Source organism: Monodon monoceros, unplaced genomic scaffold, assembly GCF_005190385.1.
Source record: "Monodon monoceros isolate NGI ecotype Baffin Bay Population unplaced genomic scaffold, NGI_Narwhal_1 Super_Scaffold_7, whole genome shotgun sequence".
Taxonomy (NCBI): Eukaryota; Metazoa; Chordata; class Mammalia; order Artiodactyla; family Monodontidae; genus Monodon; species Monodon monoceros.
The window spans coordinates 73,478,981-73,502,359 of record NW_021703784.1 but is presented as its reverse complement, the minus strand read 5'-3'; the positions used below and the strand labels follow the sequence as shown (position 1 = coordinate 73,502,359).

The window sequence follows — 23,379 nt, the reverse complement described above, 5'->3', positions numbered from 1 at the left end:
AGTCTGGGAAGATCCCACATGCCACGGAGCATCTAGGCCCGTGAGCCACAATTACTGAGCCTGCGCGTCTCGAGCCTGTGCTCTGCAACAAGAGAGGCCGCGATGGTGAGAGGCCTGCGCACCGCGGTGAAGACTGGCCTCCGCTTGCCGCAACTAGAGAAAGCCCTCGCACAGGAATGAAGACCCAACACAGCCATAAATAAATAAATAAAATTAAAAATAAAATTGGGTAGTATCATTGATCTGACAAGTGTTGAGTTTTTTCCTAATTTTTTTAAAGCTTAGCACAAGTTGTGAGAAGACAGGCATTGAAAGATAAGAGTTTGACTCAGAGACCTCCTATTTCTTGATGTAAAACTCTCTTTGTGGAACCACATCCCACACAATCTAAAGAATGCCATGTTCTTCCATTAAACCTCAAGTGGCTGAAAAGGCTGATGTTCTTGAGCCTGAATTTGATTTTGTTGGGACGTACACAAGCTAAACTATACAAAGCCAAGCTACAACAACATAAAATAAACCCAAATTAATGTACTGTTTTTTTGCAAAAGGATAAATAGAACATTTTATTAACACTTTTTTTTTTTTTGCTGCAGCAAAATGATAGTCCACATCTTTTCATTCAACACAACAGAAGCGATGATCACATTACATCACTTTGAGACGCAAAGCAAAAGATATTTTTATTATCTTAAGGTCAAGAATCATTTGCATTTTTAAAACAAACTTTATGTTTTATATTTGCATTAGCAGGGCCTCCAGTCACTAGCACAATACAATGAACAGATCAAATATCCAGAATAGACAATTAAACACACCAACAGTATTTTAAGTTGAATTGGGAAATGCATCACTGTCATTTTAGAACATTATAAAGAGGTCTGATGTTAACTTTTTAAAGGAAAAAAATCATTCCAACCACCCAAACAGCTACCACAAGCAAAATGAAGATAATATACAGACAGGAAATTTTATTCATTGCACTTATTGCTCGGTACACAAATGTTGCAATTCCTGTTGAGTTATATTAAGAAATGACAAGCAAAATGCCTCTGCCCCATCTAAAATTCTATGACTCTATGAAAGTAGAAATTGCAGTCCCCTAACCCAACATTAGGTGTATGCTATATTTGGTTTTTTCTGAAGATTGTTTATTATATATCTGTGTATGGATATGTATAAGATATACAGATAGATAGATAGATATAATTTTAATATAATTTATTGTCCTATATATTTAAGACAAATATTTTAATGGGAATTTAAGTAATAAAATTGTCTACTTACAATATCTCTATTAAGTTTATCTTTTCATATTATATATAGCTCTGTGGCACAAGTTTTATCTATATTTAATTACTAAGGAAGAAGGATATCTATATCATTTCTATTTCTTTTGTTGTTAATATTGCATTTGAAGGGCTATATCTCTATATTAAATTTCTTATTAGATTCTTCATGATGTATGCATCTTTTTTTTTCTAATGCCAGTTACAACCAGTACAAAGTTGTAATAAAAAATACATTGGAGTTTATTTATTTTTAATATTTTTTGCAAAAAAGTTAAGTGATATGCTACATGAAAAGTCAGATTTTATTGAAGTGTGAAGTGTTTTATACTGTTAGGTAAATGAATGGAAGAACATGAAGCATACCCCTCACTTTACAAGTTCCTTTTCACAGATATAAATGTTTGTGCCAAAGCATTTCATATAAAACACTGCAAGATATTCCTCTTGAGAATCAACAAAATATTCTACATTATGTAATAACAATAATTATTTAGTACACCTTGCTAGTTGCTAGCCCACAACATTCTTCTCTGCATGACAGATATCTCAACTCCATGATTTAAGTCAGTAAATGTCGCCAACATCTAATGCAGCCAACATGACAACTTCACTTTTTTTTAGCAGGATTTCTGCACCATATCTTGCCCTACAGTGTAAGAAATACATAAGTGCATTTTGCATGATCAAGTAGCTTTGGCTTCCTAACCTCTGTAGGATGGGTTGTGCCAACTGTTTTAGTTGTGCTTTATTAAATGGTGATGAGTTTTCGCTCATATGAATCCAATGATTAACTACTTGCTGCTACAGTTTTGACCAGTCAACCTTTAAATCACAAATGCAAGAATGGATGACTTGAATGGAAATGATGGAATTTCACAACTTCTATAGATTGCACTTGGTGGTAACTTCATGAGTTTGTTTTGATTTCATTTTTACAGCAAGACTTGCCTGGCTGATATGTTTACATGTTTACACCACATTTTTAAAAAAATTTTTGTGCAATCACAATTAATTTAATCACAAACACTAAAAATAAATCCAGCAATTAGCTTTGTTATGAATAATCACCTCGGTCCTTGTAAGTGTATGAGTCTTGTACGTCTTCTTGTACAAATTCCTCTTTCTTTTCCCAATCATTAGGCCAACCTCCGTTGGCTTGTGTTGTGGCACCATAAGACTTGGTGGTACCATAATTTATATAATTTTGAGTAATGTCCCCTGTTTCTTCATCAAGCTCATCTTCATGGATAAATCCACATTTTTCTTCACTTGTTTCCTCAGGGTCTGCCCAGGGTTGCTTCTCTCCTGAGGCGAATATTGCATAAAATATAACTCCACCATAGTGGACTAGGGCAGCGATCAGGAAGACATACTGCCACTCTTCACGTGACTGCAGTGACAAAAAGTGGCACTGTGAGAACAAACTCCCCATGTTTGAAAAGCCTAACATCTCTGAATGTTCCACCATCAAGCTTTTCATAAAATGCTATCTTCAGGGGAAACACCTGTTCTGATCACACAAAGCAAATAATGTGATAGAAATGCTCTATAATACTATGACTTTCATTCAAAAAATTAAAAAAATTTTTAATCTAAAGTTCTGAAATAGAACTCCAAATATATCTAAGGTCTGCTAATTTTTAAAATATTCATAACCTATCTTTTAATTTCCATTGAGTTACATATTTTTTCTCCCACTTCTTTTATTTCCTTTTGGTAAACCATAATTTAGAAGCTCTACCTATAAAGACAAATAGCTGATAACAATATTCTTCCATCAATTACTACAGAGAAGTCTGAATTGATGTTTACAAATAAAGCTCAGAAGACTTCCACTTGTTTATAATAATGAGCTAGGTTGTTGTTGTTTTGCCTCACCAGGGATATCACAAATATTAAAAGGTGTTGAAAAGCATACACTTATTGGTTGAGGAAGAGGGTTCCCTCAGGGCTCTTAGAGATAAATTCTCTTCTGAACCTCAGTTATCTCCCTTACTCAGAGGTGTGGTGACTGGGTCACAAAGAGAATGCCAAAGAGAATATTTTAATGCTTTTCCCCAACCATGAGAGAGATACTCTACAAGTGAACATCTCTTTTGCTCTATCTTACCTTATTCTTTGTCATTGCACCAACAATAATAGGGCAAACCATTCCTGACAATGTGCCAACACCATTTGAAATGCCCATTAAGATACTGGCATATCTTGGAGCAATATCCAAGTGGTTAACGTTGAAACCTGAAATACACACGGAAGATGTGGCTCAGAGAATCCCAAACTTCTAAGAAGTGGGTGACTATAGAGTATCCTCTACCACATTCACCACCCTCCTTGAAAGATACCAGGTTCATAGCATGTGCTTAATAACTACTTTTTGATAATTTAGCTCAGGGGTATAATGAGAATGAAAGGAGGTATGATTTGTTATCCAATACTTAATATGTGGTAGTCACTCCACAGAGAGGAGGAGATATTCACTTAAAAAAAAGAGTAAGGGTAAGCAGGGGAAAAGTGAGTAGTGAGTCGTAACATATCCAAATAATAATTTCTAAATGTTTTATTATTTTTATTTTCTAGTGGAAATATGTTGAGTAAACCTTCTCAACATTCAAAATGTTAAAGGGGAAAGTAGAATGTATAGACTTTTTATCACTAACAAAAATCAAAGTGTTACAAGTACATATTTTTTTTAAAAGTATCTTACCAGAGATAGCAAATCCACTGAATCCCACTGCAAGTACCAAGAACGAGATTGCTACCCCTCTAGTATGAGAATAACCAACAACCAGAAGCAGCGTTGCTTCCATGCCAAAACCTTCAGAAACAGACGCATGAAAATATTTCAGAAATTTATGTAAATTCTTCTGATGAGTCAAAACTGTTAAAAATGATCACACATCAATACTTGACCTAGCAAACCACTTCAGGGAGTCTATCTTAAAAAATAATAATAACAGTAATAATTTATGCACGGAGGTTACTGAAGCCTTCTTTGTGTTTTAATAAAAACATCAAAAACAACCTTAAGTTTCAATGGTGGGAAAGGTAAAGTTAGTCATGCAATTATTTAAAACTAAGAGTTATGAAAATTTGAAGATGGGAGAATGATTATGAATGAACAGTGAGGGTGCAAATTTAACAGCATATTTGATACGCATGGAAAAAGTTGACTCACTCACGTCAGTTGGAACTTCATGAAATAAACACATGTTCTTAACATCATTTATGTACTTACCACCACAATTCATGATCTTTCTTACTGTAGTAGTTGAAAGAATTTGCTTGCTTCTTAGAAAATCTGCAATCTGCCCTCCAATAGGCACAATAATTGTCATTACTAAGTGTGGCACAGCAGATAGCATGCCAACCTGATGAAAAACAGAAAGGGGAGAAATATACGTGACCATAAGTAATATGGGCAATTTAATAGTCTCATAAGCTCTTTATGGACAAGGAAGAAAAAAAATACTGTCTCTAAATGACCACTTACTTACTTAGTCCCAGAATAAGCAATAACTTCCACAAAATAAATGAGAAAAGCTAAGCAAATTTACTTCGATCCATTTTTACCTTCTAGAAGATAATACTTTTTTTCTGAGTCAGTAAATTTTGAGTTTATGAGTAAACTATCCTGAATTTTATCACAAAGTGATTCACATTTATGTATCCTTTTTATAGTCTTAAATATGTTTGCAAAATCTCATCATTAGCATGAGAGCGGGAGAGAAAGAGAGACAGAGACAGAGTCAGAGAGAAGAGAAATACATTAGACAAACCTTGAAGAGACTATTTTAAAATTCATTTTAATTTATAATAAGGCTAAAACCCTAATTCCATTTTAAATATATATCTCTTATGAGTTTTATATTTAGTTTCTAAAGATTAAGAGCCCAGAAAAATGCAAATCAATTCTCAGTTTTAGGCATTTCCTTGTCAAATACCAATACTTGGTCACATTGTCATAGAGCAGTATATAGTTTCTGTACTAATTTCATACTAAATGGCCCAATCTAAAGCCTAACCTGCCAGCATCAATTAAACACACGTTCTGATCAATAATTATATGTAAGACATTGTCCTCTGGACATCACGGGGGCAGAAATTATGAACAAAATACATGTTAATTGTATATTACCACATATATGGACTTAGTACATTTTGTATGTATAAAGATACAAGGAAGATTTTTACTAAGTATACTTTGAAGCGCAATTCCTGGAAAATGTTAAGTATTAGATAAATGTTTATTATTTGTATAAACATGCCCTTCCGAACTAGATTACTGAAGGTTTGAGAAAAGATTCTATTTTATAATGCTGTATACTGTGGTGTCACAACCATTGACTTGGTATGGTTAGTAATTAAGGTAGTAAAAGACTCTAAAATACCTTAAATATCCAAGCACTTTAATTCTCTCTTTCATTCCAGATGGAAAATTTTTAATATTATTATTCTCAGTGGATTGACAAAGAAACTGTGACTTAGAGGAGGGTTATGCCATTCTCAAGGAGTTGAGAAGTTTTATATATGAGTATAGGCTGAGACTCTGTGTGTGTGTGTGTATGAAAAAGCCATTGCACTTGTGGTTTTGTCTACAGGATACTCAATTTAACTAAGGTTGCTTAGAACCATTCTCCATGTAAATATTTTAGTTCACTTAAATTTTGTTGCCCTTCTGAAAGATGGTCTTAATACCATTATTTACAGGTAAGAAAACTGAGGATGACAATTATTCAAGAGCAGGCCCAAGATTATGTTATGTATCAACAGTCTCTTGCAGAGCTTGGATTTGGGACCATGTCAGCCTGGCTCCAAAGCCCATGCTTTATTTCCTCAATCACCTCTTTTTCACATTTTTCAGGTTAAGTCAGTAATTTTTTTTAACCAGTATAATTAAAATCTTCAGGCCAATCTATGTGTGTAGAATTTATCCAAAATTTTAGTTAAAAATATGGTAAGTGAATCAGAGCAACATATCTGATTATATTAATTTTTGCAAGAGATCGTTGCTTTTACTCAGGCATTTTCAATTAATTGGAGCTACAAGGCCAGAATGACCACACAGTTTCATTAACATCAATTGGCTCCTTCACTCTCCCCGACGAGACCTCACTTTATTAATAGCCTCTCAGTGTCATATTTGTCCTAGATTGTGAAAATGGACTCACACCTCCAGCAGCCTTTGTTGAGAAGTATAACACCTCTCAGAGCTCCCAAAGGCTACCCTGCAATGTTTGATCAGCTCCAGAGAGAGGAGCCCTGTCTAAAGCAGTCATTCTTCTCAAGAATGGAGGAAACAGTTTCCTTAGAAACAGGGATTACAAAAGAGCTCTTAGAATAGAGACTCCTAAATTCAGGTTTTCTTCAGTTCCAGGCCTTAGATAGTCTTTCAAGTAGAGACATAATATGAATAGCGAGCCCAGCTGGACTTACGTAATGACATGAAGAGAAATAGCAAGTCCATGGCCAGTATAGACAAATGCGTTCAGCAAAGGGCTTGGCACAGAGATGGCATTGAACAAATACTTGTGAAATGCTTAAATGAATTACGGTTTACCTGAATTTGAATGGCATAGTAAAGGGAACTGAAACATAAATCAAAGGATATGGGCTTACACTTGATTCTGTCACTTATTGTTAGCTTGGCCTTAGGCAATTTAAATACCTTCCCTAGTCTCTGTTTCTCCGTCATTTCCATAGAAATGACGAAAGTTATCCAGCTGGTAGACCAAACAAGTTGTTCATGAGTATGAAAGGACCTTGTAAATTTCATGTAAAGTCATATTTTTATGTTCATTTTATCCTTCTAAAAATCTCAAAATGATTATATTTTCATAGCGACAAATAAATGTCTGTAGCATTGAGAATGCTGTGCTATAATTGGAAATGTATTATTTTTGTCTACACCACCAAGCTGTGAACTCTTGAGGAAAGGAACCACGTTTTTATTTCTGAATCTAACACATATATCTTCACATATCATGTTCCACAAATGCTTGCTAAATGATTAAACTGGATAAATAACATACAAGAATGTTTTCAGATATTTTTGCTATCCTCAAATCTTTTAGCCAGACAGATTTCTGAGAGCATTGAAGAAGAGTTAGATTGATAATTATATAAATACAATTCTATTGTAATAAAAGAATTTTTGTTCACTGTTGTATTGTCTTTGACCTGAAACTTAAAGGGAATTATGTTTATTTACAGGGAAAAGGCTATATTGCTACCCACCTCAACCAGGATGTAAGCTCTCTGAGGGCAGAGACTAGGTCTGTTTTGTCTGTGCTCCCAGCAACAAAGAGCCATTTCTATCAGGCACTTGATTGTAGTAGGCACTCAAACACCTTACTTAGTCTTTGTTTATTAGAAGTTATTTGTTGAATAAATAAATGAATAACTCATGAAATTTAGAAGATAAAATCTTGGCAAAGGAACTTAATGGTCACTTAAGTAAAAAAATAATGCTCTAGTTAAAGAAGGATAATTTTTACATACCTTGCTGATTTCAAATCCAAAGACTTCCTCAAAATATGCTGGCTGACTAATAAGCAATAAATAAAAAGTCCAGCTTCTGCAGAAGTTTGCAACAATTATTGCATAGACTGGCATAGATGTAAAAAATTTCCTCCATGGAGTCCTGAATTTCTGAAATCCCAAAAAGAGAGCCATTCTGACCATTATAAGTATTTTCTAACTTAAATGGGAATAATAGATACTTCGCATTTTTAGGATATGTACGTTGGGGCATGAGTAGGAGGTAGGCAGGAGGTAGTGAATCATTAATTGCAACAGTCCAGTCAACCTTAGCTGCATGAATAATTGTTGAAAGAAGAGAAAAGGATATCAGTCTCTCCTTCTGATTAAATTGATTTAGTTTTAGAAATATACAAGATTCTATATTTATAGAAAAGTAATTCCAAAAGCATAGATCCTAGTTTCCAAGATCTTTGTTTTGTTTTGGCAGTGATAGATCAGGTCTCAGCTAAAACTCACTGCCAAATCAGTGACCTTGTTGGTATCTGACATATTTTATTTAAAATGTTGAAAATTCAATGTATCAATAGTTAGGAGGAGAAAAATAAGAAGAATTAAGAGTGCAATATCCTAGGCGCTATCAAAGGTCAATGATAACACTACCTAACTACAAATTCTCTTGATAGCCAGCGCATATCAGTATAAACTCTGTGACACTGGAGTGCAAGATTCGGTAAAATTCACATGGTATACATCTGGGTTAAAGCATGTGGCCACCCAGCACACCATGGATACATCATAACTAGTTATTTATGATATTCAAGACATTCAAAATTAACTTAAATATGATTGGCTTTGCTTATGACACTCAAAAAATTACACCTAGTGTACTTAAAGATCCTGTGTATGCCCAAATATAAAACAAGTATCTTTCCCCAAGACTAGTATTTTTAGACCTTAACATATCTCTCACAGTTCCAAACACTTTCTCAATTCTTTATTTTGAGCACTGAAATACTGTTTGGTGAAGAAACTACTCTAACTGTGTTTAATGCTAGCTTTGGATTATTAACCTGAGCAAATTAGTAAAAGAGGTGGCATACATATTTTACACAGATTTAGTAATTATTCTTGGATGTAGAACCTCATAATTGCTAGTATTAATTGTGAATCTAATGAAACTTCTTACAGATCACTTTAAAGCAATATAGTAGGAAGATATATTGTGTTGCTCACAAGGAACAAATCAAAACACAAAAACCTGTCCTAATAATAAACAGTGAGTATTGCGGCTTTAGATAAAAGTTCTAGTGACACCATCATAGATAGATTCAAAAAGTGCAGAGTTAAAAGAATTTTTTCTGATGTGTTCTGGAAAAGTGGTGCCAGATGAATCTACTTATTTCAAAGATGGCCAAATGCAGGAATGTCTGTTATAGCATTATAGTTGAATAAGTAATAACTTCAGAAAATATATAAGAAAATATAAGAAAATATTTTTTTCCTGCTGAGAAGTTGTTGTTTTTAATTCATACCAGGATCATCTCTATTAAGTACTTTTTCTTCAGGCTGCAAAACATTTCAACAAATATAAGAGAAAAGTGTCTAATCATATATCTTAAAAAATTGTTGGTAGCTGTAGGAGGGCTTAAGGTATTCTGATAACATTCTATTTACTGAACTGCTGTTTGCTTCACAGGTGTGTTTAGTTTATAAAAAATCAGCAAGCTATTTGCTTACGATTTGTGCACTTTTCTGTATGTATTTATATTTAATTATCTTGTAAAGAAAAAAATAGAGATTTAAAAGACATTAGAGTCAACTGCAATATGTGATCCTTAATTGGATCCAGACTCAAAACAAATGGCTACAAAAGACATGACTATTGACTAGGTATTAGGATTTGAATCGGGTATCAGAAACTTGAAAATGATCTAGTTATTAGATAATGTTAGAGAATTATTTTCAGTTGTGTTAGGTATGATGATAGTACTTAGACTGTAAAGGAGAATATTCTTATTTTTCTAGAGATGCATGTATTTTTGGGTAAAGAGTTATGATACCTCATTTACTTTAAAATCGTTCAGCAAAAAGAAAAGTGAAATAAATAAGGCAAGATGTTAAAAACTTGTTTCTATACAGTGGATATATGGATGTTCCTGTTACTCATTCTTTCAATTATTATTTAAATTGATCACAAAAAGCTCAAAATAACTAAAGTACAAGTCCTATTCCCACTTGATCTCATTTTTAAATTTACTTCAGGAAAGTAAAAAACATCAGTAAGAAGTAAAATATTGTGTCTAGAAACACAGTAAGGTCTAGAAAATGGGGAGTTTGAGCTTATCTATACTGTTTTATCAATCTACCAATTATTCCTTTTTGGCTCATTTCCAGAAATTGGTTTGCAATTAGACTAAATTTCTTATTGTTTTAAAAAATTTATGCCTGACCTTGACACACAACCTCTTGAGAACTGGTAAATAAAAGAAGTATATTTGATCACTGAAGATATGGGCCAATCAGACTATTTTTGACTAGAAATTGAAGCAAAGTACTGAACTCACCATAGATTAGTCTATGTTTAGATTCCATTCAGAGCAACTGGAGCTGGTGGGCACCAGAGCTTACTGCCAACATCCACACCACCCCGCACATCACCACTTGCTTCTTGAGTAGCTACCATTAGAAGGAAATGACCAGTCTCTTTACAGAAAGAAACAGGAAGGGCACGTTCTAATGCCACTCTATTTAGCTAATGGAACAATTATAATGTAAGATTTTTTTAAAGTACTGGTTTGACTTCTGAATGAGATCCAATATGGCATTTTTCTTATTCATTAAAGGCCAAGATACCCTCAGCAACAATGGGTGACAGACCTTTTTTGTTTTACCTAGGATGAGATGTCAAAGACAGGCCTTCCCTAATAAATGAAGTAGAGAATCAGAGCTGAAATAAAAGAGTTGAAATTGGAGAGAAGCCTTTAAAAGAAAAAGGAGAAGCATAATGCATAAGGGGCATTGGTTCCTCAGCCAATGTAACTTCCTCAGCCAGAGTAACTTCCAACACTTAGCATAAAGAAGTTGAGCTACTGATTAGGTGCTGAATTACTGAACCTGTCTAAATACATTACTTTTGCTTAACAGTTTTCTTTTCTTTTCTTTTTTGTAGCATCAGATGGCTATTCATGAATTACTATTTATGAGGTATTAATATGTGTGCTAAAACATTTACTTATTGATATACAACTGCATTTCCCTCTACATCAGCAAATCCTGCCCAAGAAACTAAATCATAATCAGAAAAAGGCTTCACAACATTATCTTTATAATACTTGATCTTCATATAGTAGTCCTAAAAAATTGGTAACATTTTATCAATAAAAAGGTTATATTATATTAAGAATACTTTTCAGGTTAGCTACCTATGGTTGGCATGCTAATGCTTACTAATGCTTACTAAATCACATAGAAATACACATGTATAAAACTTAGATTTAGAATATTCAATGAACAAAACTAGCCCTTTTCATGACTGTGTTAGGTGATTTGACATTTCCTATAATCTAAATTTAACAAATATTGGTTGAATTTGTTTCAATTATGAGCTATGTTGAACTGTTTTTAAAAACTTGCTGAGGTTTACAGTCATAGCTATAATTCAGTTGAAATTTGAAGATGCATAAGAAAAGATAAGGAAAAGAAAAGAAATCATAGATGGAGGAAGTAGCAATAATTTCTAAATCAGGGAATATGCATGGAGTAAAGAAAACAATCATGATTGATACCAAATTAGTTTTGTTGAATAGGGACTCATAAAATAATCTTGTTGGTCGAAGGGAGGTGAGATGGAGAACAAGAATAGGAATATACACCATAATAAAGTTCTTACTTCCATTGCACCTAAAAGATTTGCACTCTCTCCAATGCTTTCTTCTATGTACCTACGTTCTTCATCTGTAATAGTAGGATGCTTTGCAGGACTCTCATAAGACACCAAAAGCCAAAACATGTACCAGATCATTCCAAAGCTTCCTGAAAGCAAAAGTTCAAAAGGAAAAGCCATCATAAATACTTCCATTTAACAGTCATTTACTGGAATAAAACTACAATAATCTTATGATATTCCATAGAATATGAATTCAAGCTTATGTTTCTCCAAATGAATCTAGCCATCTTTGCTTGTCTTTTGCCACCAGGCTTCAAGCATCCTGAAGATTGGTCCTGTAGTTTTATCTTTTTGTCACTATTAAATAATGTGGATACACAGGAAATTCACAATAAACAACTATTGAATGGTGTAGTTTGGAACATGTTCATACAACCAACAAAGATTTACTGAGAAGCTACTCTTCCAGGCACTCTGCTGAATGAGAGAAATATGATAAACAAGACAAAAGTCCTGTCCTCAAAAAATTTCTCTAGGAGTGAATCCTTTTATTTTTGTCTGTCTTTAACATGTGCCAGTGGTCTGCATTTCCAGGGAAAAGAAATGCTTGTTTCCCTCTCCTGTTAGCACTTCCAGATCTAGTAAACAGACTATTAAATAAAATCTAGAAGAATATTTTAGCCTGAATAACTATTATACATGAAAAATGGGCTTCTGTAATTAATGTGATAACATTCAGCAGTTTATGTGACTGTATACCACAGCACATACTATTGCCTATTGATCATTGTTTGGGCAGATGAAAGTTATGATTTCCAATATAATAAATATACTACTGCAAGTTCTTTTTCATCCCTTTATATAGCACTCTCACCATTAAAATATACCCTTATTGTGCAATATAAATCTGAAGCATTAATAATAGAAAACTTTCACATAATTTATTCTGGTTTCCCAGCAACTGGCCATTTCATTTCTGCCTCATGCTGTTCTATTTCCCCCCTGGGTAACAATATAAATGCCCCTGACCTCTATAATACTGTTTTGGGTTTTTTTGACTGTTCAATCTCCAAGTGTTCCTGAATACCATAACTTCTGATGTGCTGTGCCCTTTTAATTACTGAACATGACAGCAAACACTATCTGGAATCAGATGGTGTATGAAAATTTGGTATAGTGTAGCAGTTATGGAGTATGGCTCTTCCCAGATGAGAATCCTGGCTGTGTCACTCATTAGCTACATCTTCTAATCAGTAACTAAATCCCTGAAAATCTCCGCTGTGAAATAATTCCTTTTTTTTATAAGATTGTTGCAAACAGAAGTTAAAGGAGGTAATACATAAAGCAACTAGCACAGAGGATGGCACAAAATAAGCACTCAATAAATGAGAACTCTTGTAATTTAGTAATAATTATCATTTCCACTAACTGAATACATCTAAAATGCCAGACACTCTGCTAATTGCTATATATGCATTATATTTTTTTTAACTTAAGCAGCCATATGGGTCTTATCTCATTAATTTTTAAAATATGAATATTGAATGCGTGGCTCAAAGACCAAATTTTTGTTACACACAGCAAGTAAACAAGTACAATTATATGACATTTTCAGATTGATATTTAAACTTTGTAGCATTCAATGATAAATATTGAGATATAACTTGAAATAATGAGGTTGGTTGTCATGAGTCCTCTGTGGAAATTAATATTCTTACTTTAAAGTCACATCACATCTTCAATTAAGTAATGGACTAAGGCACAAATCAGAGAATTTAATGGATGGCAATACCAACTTGTAATATATACCCTATAAGTAAGTGCTTTAAACCTCTTTGAATTATGGGCTTTTAAAAAAATCAAACAAAAGGTATGGATTAAAATCTGATAAAAAGATTTCCCTAGAACACAAAAATATGTACAAGTACATGTATGGCTTACCATTTAGGGCATTCATGAATCCAAAACCCAACCACGGCTTTTTTTTTTTAACATCTTTATTGGAGTATAATTGCTTTACAATGTTGTGTTAGTTTCTGCTGTATAACAAAGTGAATCAGCTATATGTATACATACATCCCCATACCCCCTCCCTCTTGAGTCTCCCTCCCACCCTCCCTATCCCACCCCTCTAGGTGGTCACAAAGCACCGAGCTGATGTCCCTGTGCTATGCAGTTGCTTCCCAAAGTGAGAGAGTAGCACTGACACATATACACTACCAAATGTAAAATAGATAGCTAGTGGGAACCAACCATGGCTTTTGAACAAGGATAAGAGACCCTACCATAAAGTACATTTAACAACATCCTGCAAATACAAGAACTTGCTTTGATGAGAACATTTCAAAATTAGAATGGATCATAGCAAATTTGGAAGCAGCCAGGTCCTGTTCTGCTCGCCATGACTTCATTAATCTTTCAGATTCTCCTGCCCATGTTCAAAAATGGTATTAATCAGTGACAACATCAGTTGGAATCCAGATATCTTATACTTCTTCTTTCCTTTTTATTAAAAAAGAATCTCTTAGAGAGAGACTACAGGGATACTTTCAAGTAGTAAGCTTCCAGGTTCTGGTTAGAAAGTGAACAGAAAGGGAGTTTGGACTTTGGGTTTCGTGTCATTTTTTTCCACTTAATCTTCTTTAATTCTGGGGAGATATGGACTAAAATGCTCTGCTGCTGCAGCTGACTGCTAATAGTTCATCACAAAACTGAATTTTTGCATTAGCGCTAATATCACTTTTCAGCTTTCTACCCCTATTGAGTCTTGAGGAAGCAGGATTAGGGAAATGACCAAAAAGCAGTAGCTGAAAAAGAGAAGTGGGTGCTGCCCAGCTTCTTCCTCCTAATCAGCTTTGAATCAAGAGCTAATTTAATTATTTAATAATCAAGGACAACACATACCATACATTACAAAGTTTCCATCAGCAATGTGGTTGCTTTGAAAAACAAAAAATAACAGTGTAGAGAAAATCACAGAGATAAAACATTTTCCTTGATCTTCTCAGAATAAAAGGAAAGGAATCTTAATGAAAAAATAATAATTAGCAAACACAGTATAGTCACTGATCTATCTTACTGTTTTAGTTTATGCACATTTCTTTTAACTCTATTGTATAGAAATGCAACATACCATAGACATAGAATACTGAAGACCAGCCAGTATACTGTACAAGAATGCCAGCTAAAGGCATTGCAATCACAGCTCCAGCATAGGAACCTAAAGTAGAAGAGAAAATTGGAGGAAGGTAAGTGAAATCAATAAAATTCTTGACTTCATTTCATGTTTCTTGGTTGGATCATATAAACACACCCTTGCACACTTGGGTACGTGTGCACTCACACCCATGCACATCCAAACACATACATATGTCTATGTACTTAGCCTTAGGAGTACAAGACTACACAAGTGAATATTACCTACATACCCAAGTCAGATATATAAAAACAATACAATACTATAATTTAAAAAAACATTTAAAAGACTATAATAAAAATTATTCATGAATATATTTGAAAACCAGATGAAATGAACAAACTACTATAAAATACAAAATATAAGAAGGAATAGAGGATTTGAGGAGACCAATAATAATTACAGAAATTGAAATGGTGGGTCAAAAACCTTTCCTCACGTATACATACAGACACACCACAAATGGTTTTACAGGTGAGCTTTACCAACTTCCAACTCTTATCAAAGTTGTTCCTAAGCTTTTGCCTGCCATAACTATATCTGCACATAATACTCACCACAAAAGGAGGTGGTTGCCAGTCTACTCCTCTCTAGAGGAGGGGCCCATTTGCTCCATATCCCATGACATGCTGGGTAGGTGACGCCCTATGATGGGAGAAGATATCCATCACCATTTAGGATGCAGGATCATTGGAAAATAAGTACATTCACTTCTCTGATGCAATGCTGTTTCCTTAGAATGGGTGCAAGGTCTTAGGGAAAGCTGCCACTCATGGGCCTTTCTTTGCTCATTCCATGAAATTCCATTTTAAAGACTTTCAGCCCAGACCAGGTAAGACATGGCCTCTTTTTTAGTCAACTGTTCAAATTCTTCCCACCCTTCAAGACTTCCTGCTACCTCAAGTTTCTTCTGATTAAGGCCAAAGAAAAGATCCTCTATTACTCAGTTCATCTGCAATTCTGAACAGTTTGAGTAATTTGAGACACATTTTTGTGAGGCGTTAAACTCAGTTATTCCTAACTATAAGGAATCCCTACAGAGGATGGTGACGCTTAGATCCTTGAAGGTCATACTTCCTGAAATTAGTGTCTAGAACTTAAAACCTTAAAAATATTCTTTTTCTGTTATCTTGATCCTATCATTTCTTCTTTCTTTATGGAGAGACAGGAAATTGTTTTCAGTGCCTTAACACTTTATCTGGCTTGTCTACTCCCACCATACTTCATGGAAAGAGAAGGGGCAACAGGTACGCCATACTCAAGTTTTTAAATGCTGTTCTTTCAAAGGCTACAGGCTGATGGAGCAAAAGTCAATCATTAGAGTTAGATGTCAAAAGTATACATTCAATGAAATGTTTTAGTGAAAACTCAGATCGTGATTTAAAGCCAACAGGGACTTGTTATAAAACTCTCCAAAGGTATTAATTCAAGGTTATCACCAGCAGAGGATGGACTCAAAATTTTTATCACAGCACATTAACAAAAGTGCCTGTTGTTTTTTTTTAAGTCAAATAGTCACTAGACATTTCTTTAACACCACTAAATTCTAGAGAAGTGGGGGTAAGCTGTCACAGTTGTAGTTTGTCATCATTTAAAGACATCTGATTTCTAATTTTCCAATTTTTTTTAGCACTCTGTAGACACAACCTAATAAAATATATTTATTTGTAGATCAAAACAAAGATAATCTTCTGATTCTTACTAGCATGCCAACCTTAAAATGATGTCATTCTGTAGTTGCATACCTCAACAAGTCCCTGCAGTATCCTAACAAAGATGACACACCCATAATGCACTCTGGCTGCTGATGGGATTAGCATATTCAGGGTAGAGGTAAGAAGTATGGCAGCTCCAAAAACCCTGAAAAATAAAAGGAATTAATAGATCTACATTTCTCAGATCAAGGTTAATTGCAAGCAATTTTAAGGTAGACTGTTTTATTCTAAAAGAATAAGAATGTTCTGAACTTGATTGGCTAGCCACTGCAAATAGATACTTGGACTACCTTGCATTGCTACATCATTTGAAGCACAAGAAATAAAAGAAGGACCCAATAAATCTGGTTATACTTAATTTTTTCACTTTCTTCACAGACCTAGTTACAAATTGCAAATAGATAATTAATCATTGTATATGTTTTTGGTCTATATATCAGTCTACAATTTAAGGTGCTTAAGGGCAAGAGCTTGTTTTTTAGATATACTTTTGTATCTCTAATGCATAGCACAGTGCCTGATACATAGTAGATACTCACTGAAGAGTTGTTGAAGAAATAGTAAATGCCTAAATGGAATTGTAACTCACGTGATACCGTGAAGTATGGTAAATATGATTCCGTTCATAAAATTTTATGAAACAAATCTCATGATCAGCTCCCTCAGGACATGTTTATAATAGAAATCATGATCACTTAATATATCTATCTCAGGTTTGTCTGTCTTTTTGTGTAGATGGGTAGGTGGTGGGATTCTGTCTGAGGCATACCTGTCCTTGCATACATATAAACAACAATTCAAAATTGCTAACACTTTTATCCATCTGCAAGTAAAAATTCCATTCCATCATCAACCGAAAAATCTTCCATAATGCTAATACCAAGCAAGAAAAACATCCCCTTAACTGGGTAAATTTAGAAATATTTTCTGGCAAAGAAATTTGGGGACACATTATATCTAATGAGCTAAGCTGTGTGTTCTGTGCAAGTTTTTTCAAGTCAAACTTTGAGCCTTGGATTCAGTCAAGATTGGTTGCCTCATAGAAGCTCTCATTTTTCCAAGGGCACATTGAAATGTAACTGTTAAAGACATGAGTTTCTGAAAGGGGTCTTGATCATTATTAATTTGCTCCTGAAATTTGAGAAATGGCTTTATGAAGGGCTGAAGTGGATCAGCTCTTTTTCTATGAATCATAGACTGGGCCAAATACATTTATTCACTTGATGTAGCCTAATATGTACCTGTCCTCAATGGCTTCTCTTCAGAGGTAACTAGTCACTCAGGAGGTGAATATTCTGTTCCATTCTTCCTCTGTGCTGTTTGCTGAATAGGTATCTTTGAGTTTGAGTCAAAGAATAACTTATTTCCTAAACGTTTAGCACAAAATAGAAACTTTCTATTCCTAGAAATGACTATTCCCATTAAAATGCCACACATGCAGTGATATTAAACTTCTGCCAAATATGGATTTATTTTTTAGAAAATAAATGCAAAAATCCCATAACCTGTCTTTATAAAATAAAAATCCAAAATTGTTATTTAAATTGATTTAAAATGTATTTTCATGCTTGATTACTTTCAAGTTAAAGGAATTTTCACCTCTTTTAAGACTGAAATACGCATGTTCTTGTGTGCAAACCCCAGAACACTTTGGAGGTTTCCTTTAGGGTTGAGAGGAACTAGATAGAAGGAAATGTATGTAGCAAGTTTCCTGGACCTAGTGGTAAATGGTACCTGATCCCAAAGCCCAATGAGGAAAACATATGTTTCCCCTGTTCTGGGAGTTTGAATGTTGAACATGTACAACAGAGAGGATGAAGGCAGCAAGTGCAGATGACACAGGAGTTTTGGGCATATGGGTAGGCTGTCTTGATACTGAAAAACCAGTGTTGAGAGTATCTTTCTGTAGACCCATCCCATTTTGCTTATTATGCTTGATAATAATGAGACTGGGGCTGCTTAAGACATCAAGGATAAAGAGAACCAGAGCTACGTGGTGCTAAAGGATTTTCAAAATTGTCTATATGAGTTATGCATCCACCCCATTCAGCCCTTTGGAAGAATTCCTTCAAACTGTCATCTATGAACCAGCTGCATTAGAATTCCCTGGAGTGCTATTAAAAATGCAGATTTCTCACTCCAGACTTTCCAAACCAGAATGTGCTAGGAGTGAAGCCTGGAAATCTGTTCTAATAAGTAGCCCAGGTGCTAATTTTGCATGCTAAGTTTTACAAAAAAAATAAAAACAACAAAAAAAAAACTGTACTTTTTAAAATCCAGGTTTATCTAACATGTGTCTTCTTTTCTAATACTGTACTTATTTTGAAAGAATGATGCATGATGTTTATTTTCTATGAATATAGCTTTGAATCATCAGTTTCTTTCTCTCTATTTGAAAGAGTTTAAAATACTGCTATCTCTAGATAAACTAGAGAGAGATGAATTTTATCCATTCTTTAGCTCAAGGTTTCTCAACCTCCACACATTGATGTTTTAGGATGGTTAATTCTTTGCTGTGGGATGTAGTCCTGTGCATTGTATCGTGTTAACAGCACCCCTGACCTTTATGTACTATATGGCAGTAGCACATGCCTCCAAGTTGTGACAACCAAAAACGTCTCCAGCAATTGCAAAATATCCCTTGGGGGATAAAATCACCTGCTAGTAGAGCTGAATCAATTATGAACTATTTGTTACTCAACTCATACTATAGTCAGAGCTAAATTTAATAAGTGCCTATTTAACTTGCTAGACAGGACACTAACATTTCACATGCCATAAAACCCACAACCGTCTAACAACCTAATGACATGGGCATTATTAATACACCCATCTTATAGATGAAGAAACTAAACCTGAGATAAGTGAAATCACTTGCCCAAGTTGTTAACCAGCTCTAGGTAGAGGAGCCTTGTTTCAAATCTAGTCTGATTCCAAAGTCAGTGGGTTTTGCCACTGGGATTTATACCTAATTATGCACATAATATGTAGTTAGTAATGTGTTTCAGTATTCTAACCATAAATTTAAATAATCATCTTCACAAAGCTACTTGAAATCACACTACTATTCCTGAGATAAAATGTCAATAGATCACTTTAGATGTTTATTTTCCACTCTTACCCTGAATATAGTGTTTCCAATTATATAATCTGTGACCTTTCTAAATGCTTCCTACTTTTAACTTTCTTAATCTTTTTAACAATCCATTTTCATTATTAGTGGCCATTGCGTCATAAAAATGGATTGACTGGGCTTCCCTGGTGGCGCAGTGGTTGAGAATCTGCCTGCCAATGCAGGGGATACGGGTTCGAGCCCTGGTCTGGGAAGATCCCACATGCCGCGGAGCAACTAGGCCTATGAGTCACAACTACTGAGCCTGTGCGTCTGGAGCCCGTGCTCCGCAATAAAAGAGGCCGCAATAGTGAGAGGCCCGCACACCGCGATGAAGAGTGGCCCCTGCTAGCCGCAACTAGAGAAAGCCGTGGCACAGAAACGGAGACCCAACACAGCCATAAATAAATAAATAAATAAATAAATGGATTGACTTTTTTCTAACTATTTAAGAATACAATCCATCGAAATTTTCAGAACCTAGTCTTCTTTTCTAATTTCATGAAAATGACATCCAAATCAACAGCCAAGTTATTAAAATTATGGTTATCAAAATTCTTGGCCAATATGGGAAGACTTTATACTTTTTCTTGATGTACTACATACAGCCAAAACTGAAGCAGCCACTTCATTCAACACTCATTTATGCATTCACACTCCAAACCTCTGTGAGACTATATTTAAGGTACTGTGCGGAGGAGAAGGGAGCTACAATTTACAGAGCACTTACTATACTTTCTCCACCTACATTAATTCACTTAATCCTCACAACAACTCTCTGAGTTATACTTTCTTTTCATTTTATAAATCAGAGAATAGAGACAGACTGTGCAAGAAAAAAGCAAGCAATAGAGCTGATATTTGAATCCAGAACTGTCAGATACAGAAATCTGTAAATCTGCGCTCTTTCATCTACATGATGCAACTAGGCAGCTAGAAAAAGGCAAGGATGTCCTTGGTGTAATAGAAAAAAAAAAGAAAGACAAGTGGCCAAGAGACAACATATGCCAAAGGCCAAAACAAGAGTACAAATGGAAAGCAAAGGAGAGAAAAGTCCATTCCAGCTGGGGTGACCAGGAAACAAGTCCATCAGGAGGAAACTTTAAAGTTGGGCTTTGGAAGATTAATCTAAAAATGAATGAAGAAATTCCAAAGAGGAAATGGATCAGCAAAGTCTTGAAACATAGAAGAGATTAAATTACATACCAAAAACTCGGGCAGTATTGGAAATGGCTGGACACAGTAGTACATGTGAGTAGAAGTAAGAACGTCAGGAGCGAGGTGATGAAAAGGGAAGTTGTGAAGAGGGTTTGATGAAATGTAGATAGGATAAGGAAGGCAAGAGAAGAGACCATAAGTCCATGACATCTTGGAGATGATGGAGTTTAGGGTGATCATAGAGGGAAATCAATTATGCCCCTAAAGTCCAGTAAATATGAAACTTACTGAAATTGAGAAGAGAGGAAACTATGAAGTCAGGGAGAGAGAAGGTGACCAGCATGCATGTAAGTTCAAGTAAGATGAAGGCTTGCAGGGGAGTAAAGGGGCCAAGGTCAATAAAGTTGGTAAAGAAAAAAAGATGACATATATATTGTACAGAAATTTTTGTAAAACTTTAGCTTTATTGCTTAATAACTATGTGACTGGAAAGTTACTTAATCTCTCTAGGCTTCTGATTCCTTGTCTATAAAAAGGGCAGTGCTGTGTAATGGTCTAGAGCATGGTTACTAGGCCAGACACCTGGGATTCAAAGCCCATTTCTGTTACTTATTAGTTGAGTGATCTTGAACAGTTTATTTTACTATCTATGCTTCATTCCTCATCTACAAAACATGGATATTTACAGAACCTATGAGTTATTACAAATTAAGCACCCAGAAGAATGTCTGGCATATCCTAATCATTTAAGAGGTATTAGTCGTTCAATGATTATATTAATCTATTATATTTCATAGGATTGCTGTGAGGCTAAATGAAATAATATACCTAAAAGGCTTAGTCTGGTGCCTGGCACATAAAAATAAATCCATAAATGTGAGTCAGTCAAGTAGAAATAATCATAGCCAATGGTGTTATGCTAGTGTGTGCCAGACACTATTCTAAATTCTCATTTTAATCTAACAACTATATTAGAGGGTCACCACTACTATTCTTATTTCACAGATAAAATAACCAAGTCCCAGTGAGTTAAGTACGTTGCTAAGGTCACATAGACATTAAGTGGGGAACTATGATTTATAATGACTCAGTCTGATTGTAGATCCTAGGTATTTAACCACTAAGCTCTATTGCACTTTAATAGGGACAGAACTAATACTAGCACTAATAGTGCCAGAGGCAATAGATAAAATAACAAAAACTCTGAAAGACCAAAACATTATTGAAAGATGGATTGTCAGAGCAGTGGGGAGTGAGAGCAGAATTCTACTCTATCCTTCCTATGGTTTGTTTGTTTGTTTATTTATTTAGTATAGTTGACTTACAACATTATATTAGTTTCAGGTGTACAACATAGTGATTCAATATTTTTATAGATTAAACTCCATACAAAGTTATTATAAAATAATGCCTATAGTCTCTGTGCTGTACTTACATCCTTGTAACTTATTTAATTTATACCTAGTAGTTGGCTTTGAAGTAAGTAGTTAAATGGAGAGGCCCATTTCAGGAGGGTTGTCTTTTTATGAACAAAATCTAAGCTTCACAAAAGAAGTGGAAGAAATAGTAAAACTGAGTATGGAAAAGAAGTTCTAGGATATAACATAGTTCAGCACTATGATTTCCAGAGTTCCTCATGTATGATCAGCACCTTAGGAAGTTTGTTCAAACACGGAGTGCTGGGTGCCAGAGCTTCTGATTCCCTAGGTTTGCACGGTGCCTGAGAATCTGCATTTCTAACAAGTTCCCTGGTGAGGCTGATGTCGCTTTTCCTGATATTAGAATCATTGATTTAGCAGTACTATGCTAGATATTCCCCCAGCCATCACAGAAGAGACAGATCTGGGGCAAGGGACAGGCCCAGAGAGAACAGAGCTTGTCACCACAGCTGAAGTAAGAGCCTTACCTTTTATTATAGAGGGGAGCAGCATGGGTGGAATGGAAACACCTGCTGAAAAGGACAATGTCCCTTATAAAACACAAATCATAATTAGATCATTTGATCAAGACCCAAAGTGAAGTTCTTTGACCTGGTTTTGATTGTCTTCATTAACCAAATTGACGGAGCAGCTGCCATATTTTTCTTGGGGACATATAAACAGCATGACATAACATTAGTTAAGAATACACGTTCTATGGTTACACTGTATGAATTCAATTTCCAACTCTAGTTTCTTACTATGTCTGACCTTGTGCAAGTTGTTAATACTTGAGTTCTCTAAGCCTTACCTTCTCCATTTGTAAAATGGAGATAATATGTCTTCATAATTCAAGGGATTATCATGAAGATTAAATAAATCAGTTATGAAAGGAGACAGTATCTGGTTAACAGTAAGTAGTTTATAGTATCAGTTATCATGATATAGAAATTCCCTAACATTCAACAGAGTTTTCAGAGAAGTTTTATTCTCTGTCTTTTTCTTCCAGAATATTTTTGCCCTAATTAATAATGCTATTTCTGTGACCACGGATTCAAAGTCATTCTGTATTATCCTGAAATTCTAGAAGCTTAAAGTGCATGAATTCTAGCTCCCATTCTG

The 23,379-nt window shown here is 34.8% G+C and overlaps 1 protein-coding gene across 1 annotated transcript in view; it reads right to left on the bottom strand.

The window, feature by feature from the left end:
• Positions 1-707: 707 nt before the first annotated feature.
• The window catches only part of SLC17A6 (solute carrier family 17 member 6), a 37,546-nt gene continuing 14,874 nt past the window's right edge, over positions 708-23,379 (bottom strand). The window contains exons 4-12 of the mRNA XM_029208608.1: positions 16,600-16,714; positions 15,412-15,499; positions 14,792-14,878; positions 11,662-11,804; positions 7,791-7,940; positions 4,528-4,660; positions 3,997-4,107; positions 3,403-3,530; positions 708-2,682 (exon numbers count right to left, since the gene is read on the bottom strand). Of these exons, the coding sequence (XP_029064441.1) occupies positions 2,347-2,682; positions 3,403-3,530; positions 3,997-4,107; positions 4,528-4,660; positions 7,791-7,940; positions 11,662-11,804; positions 14,792-14,878; positions 15,412-15,499; positions 16,600-16,714 (1,291 nt within the window). The 3' untranslated portion in view covers positions 708-2,346. The remainder of the gene's footprint in view (positions 2,683-3,402; positions 3,531-3,996; positions 4,108-4,527; positions 4,661-7,790; positions 7,941-11,661; positions 11,805-14,791; positions 14,879-15,411; positions 15,500-16,599; positions 16,715-23,379) is intronic.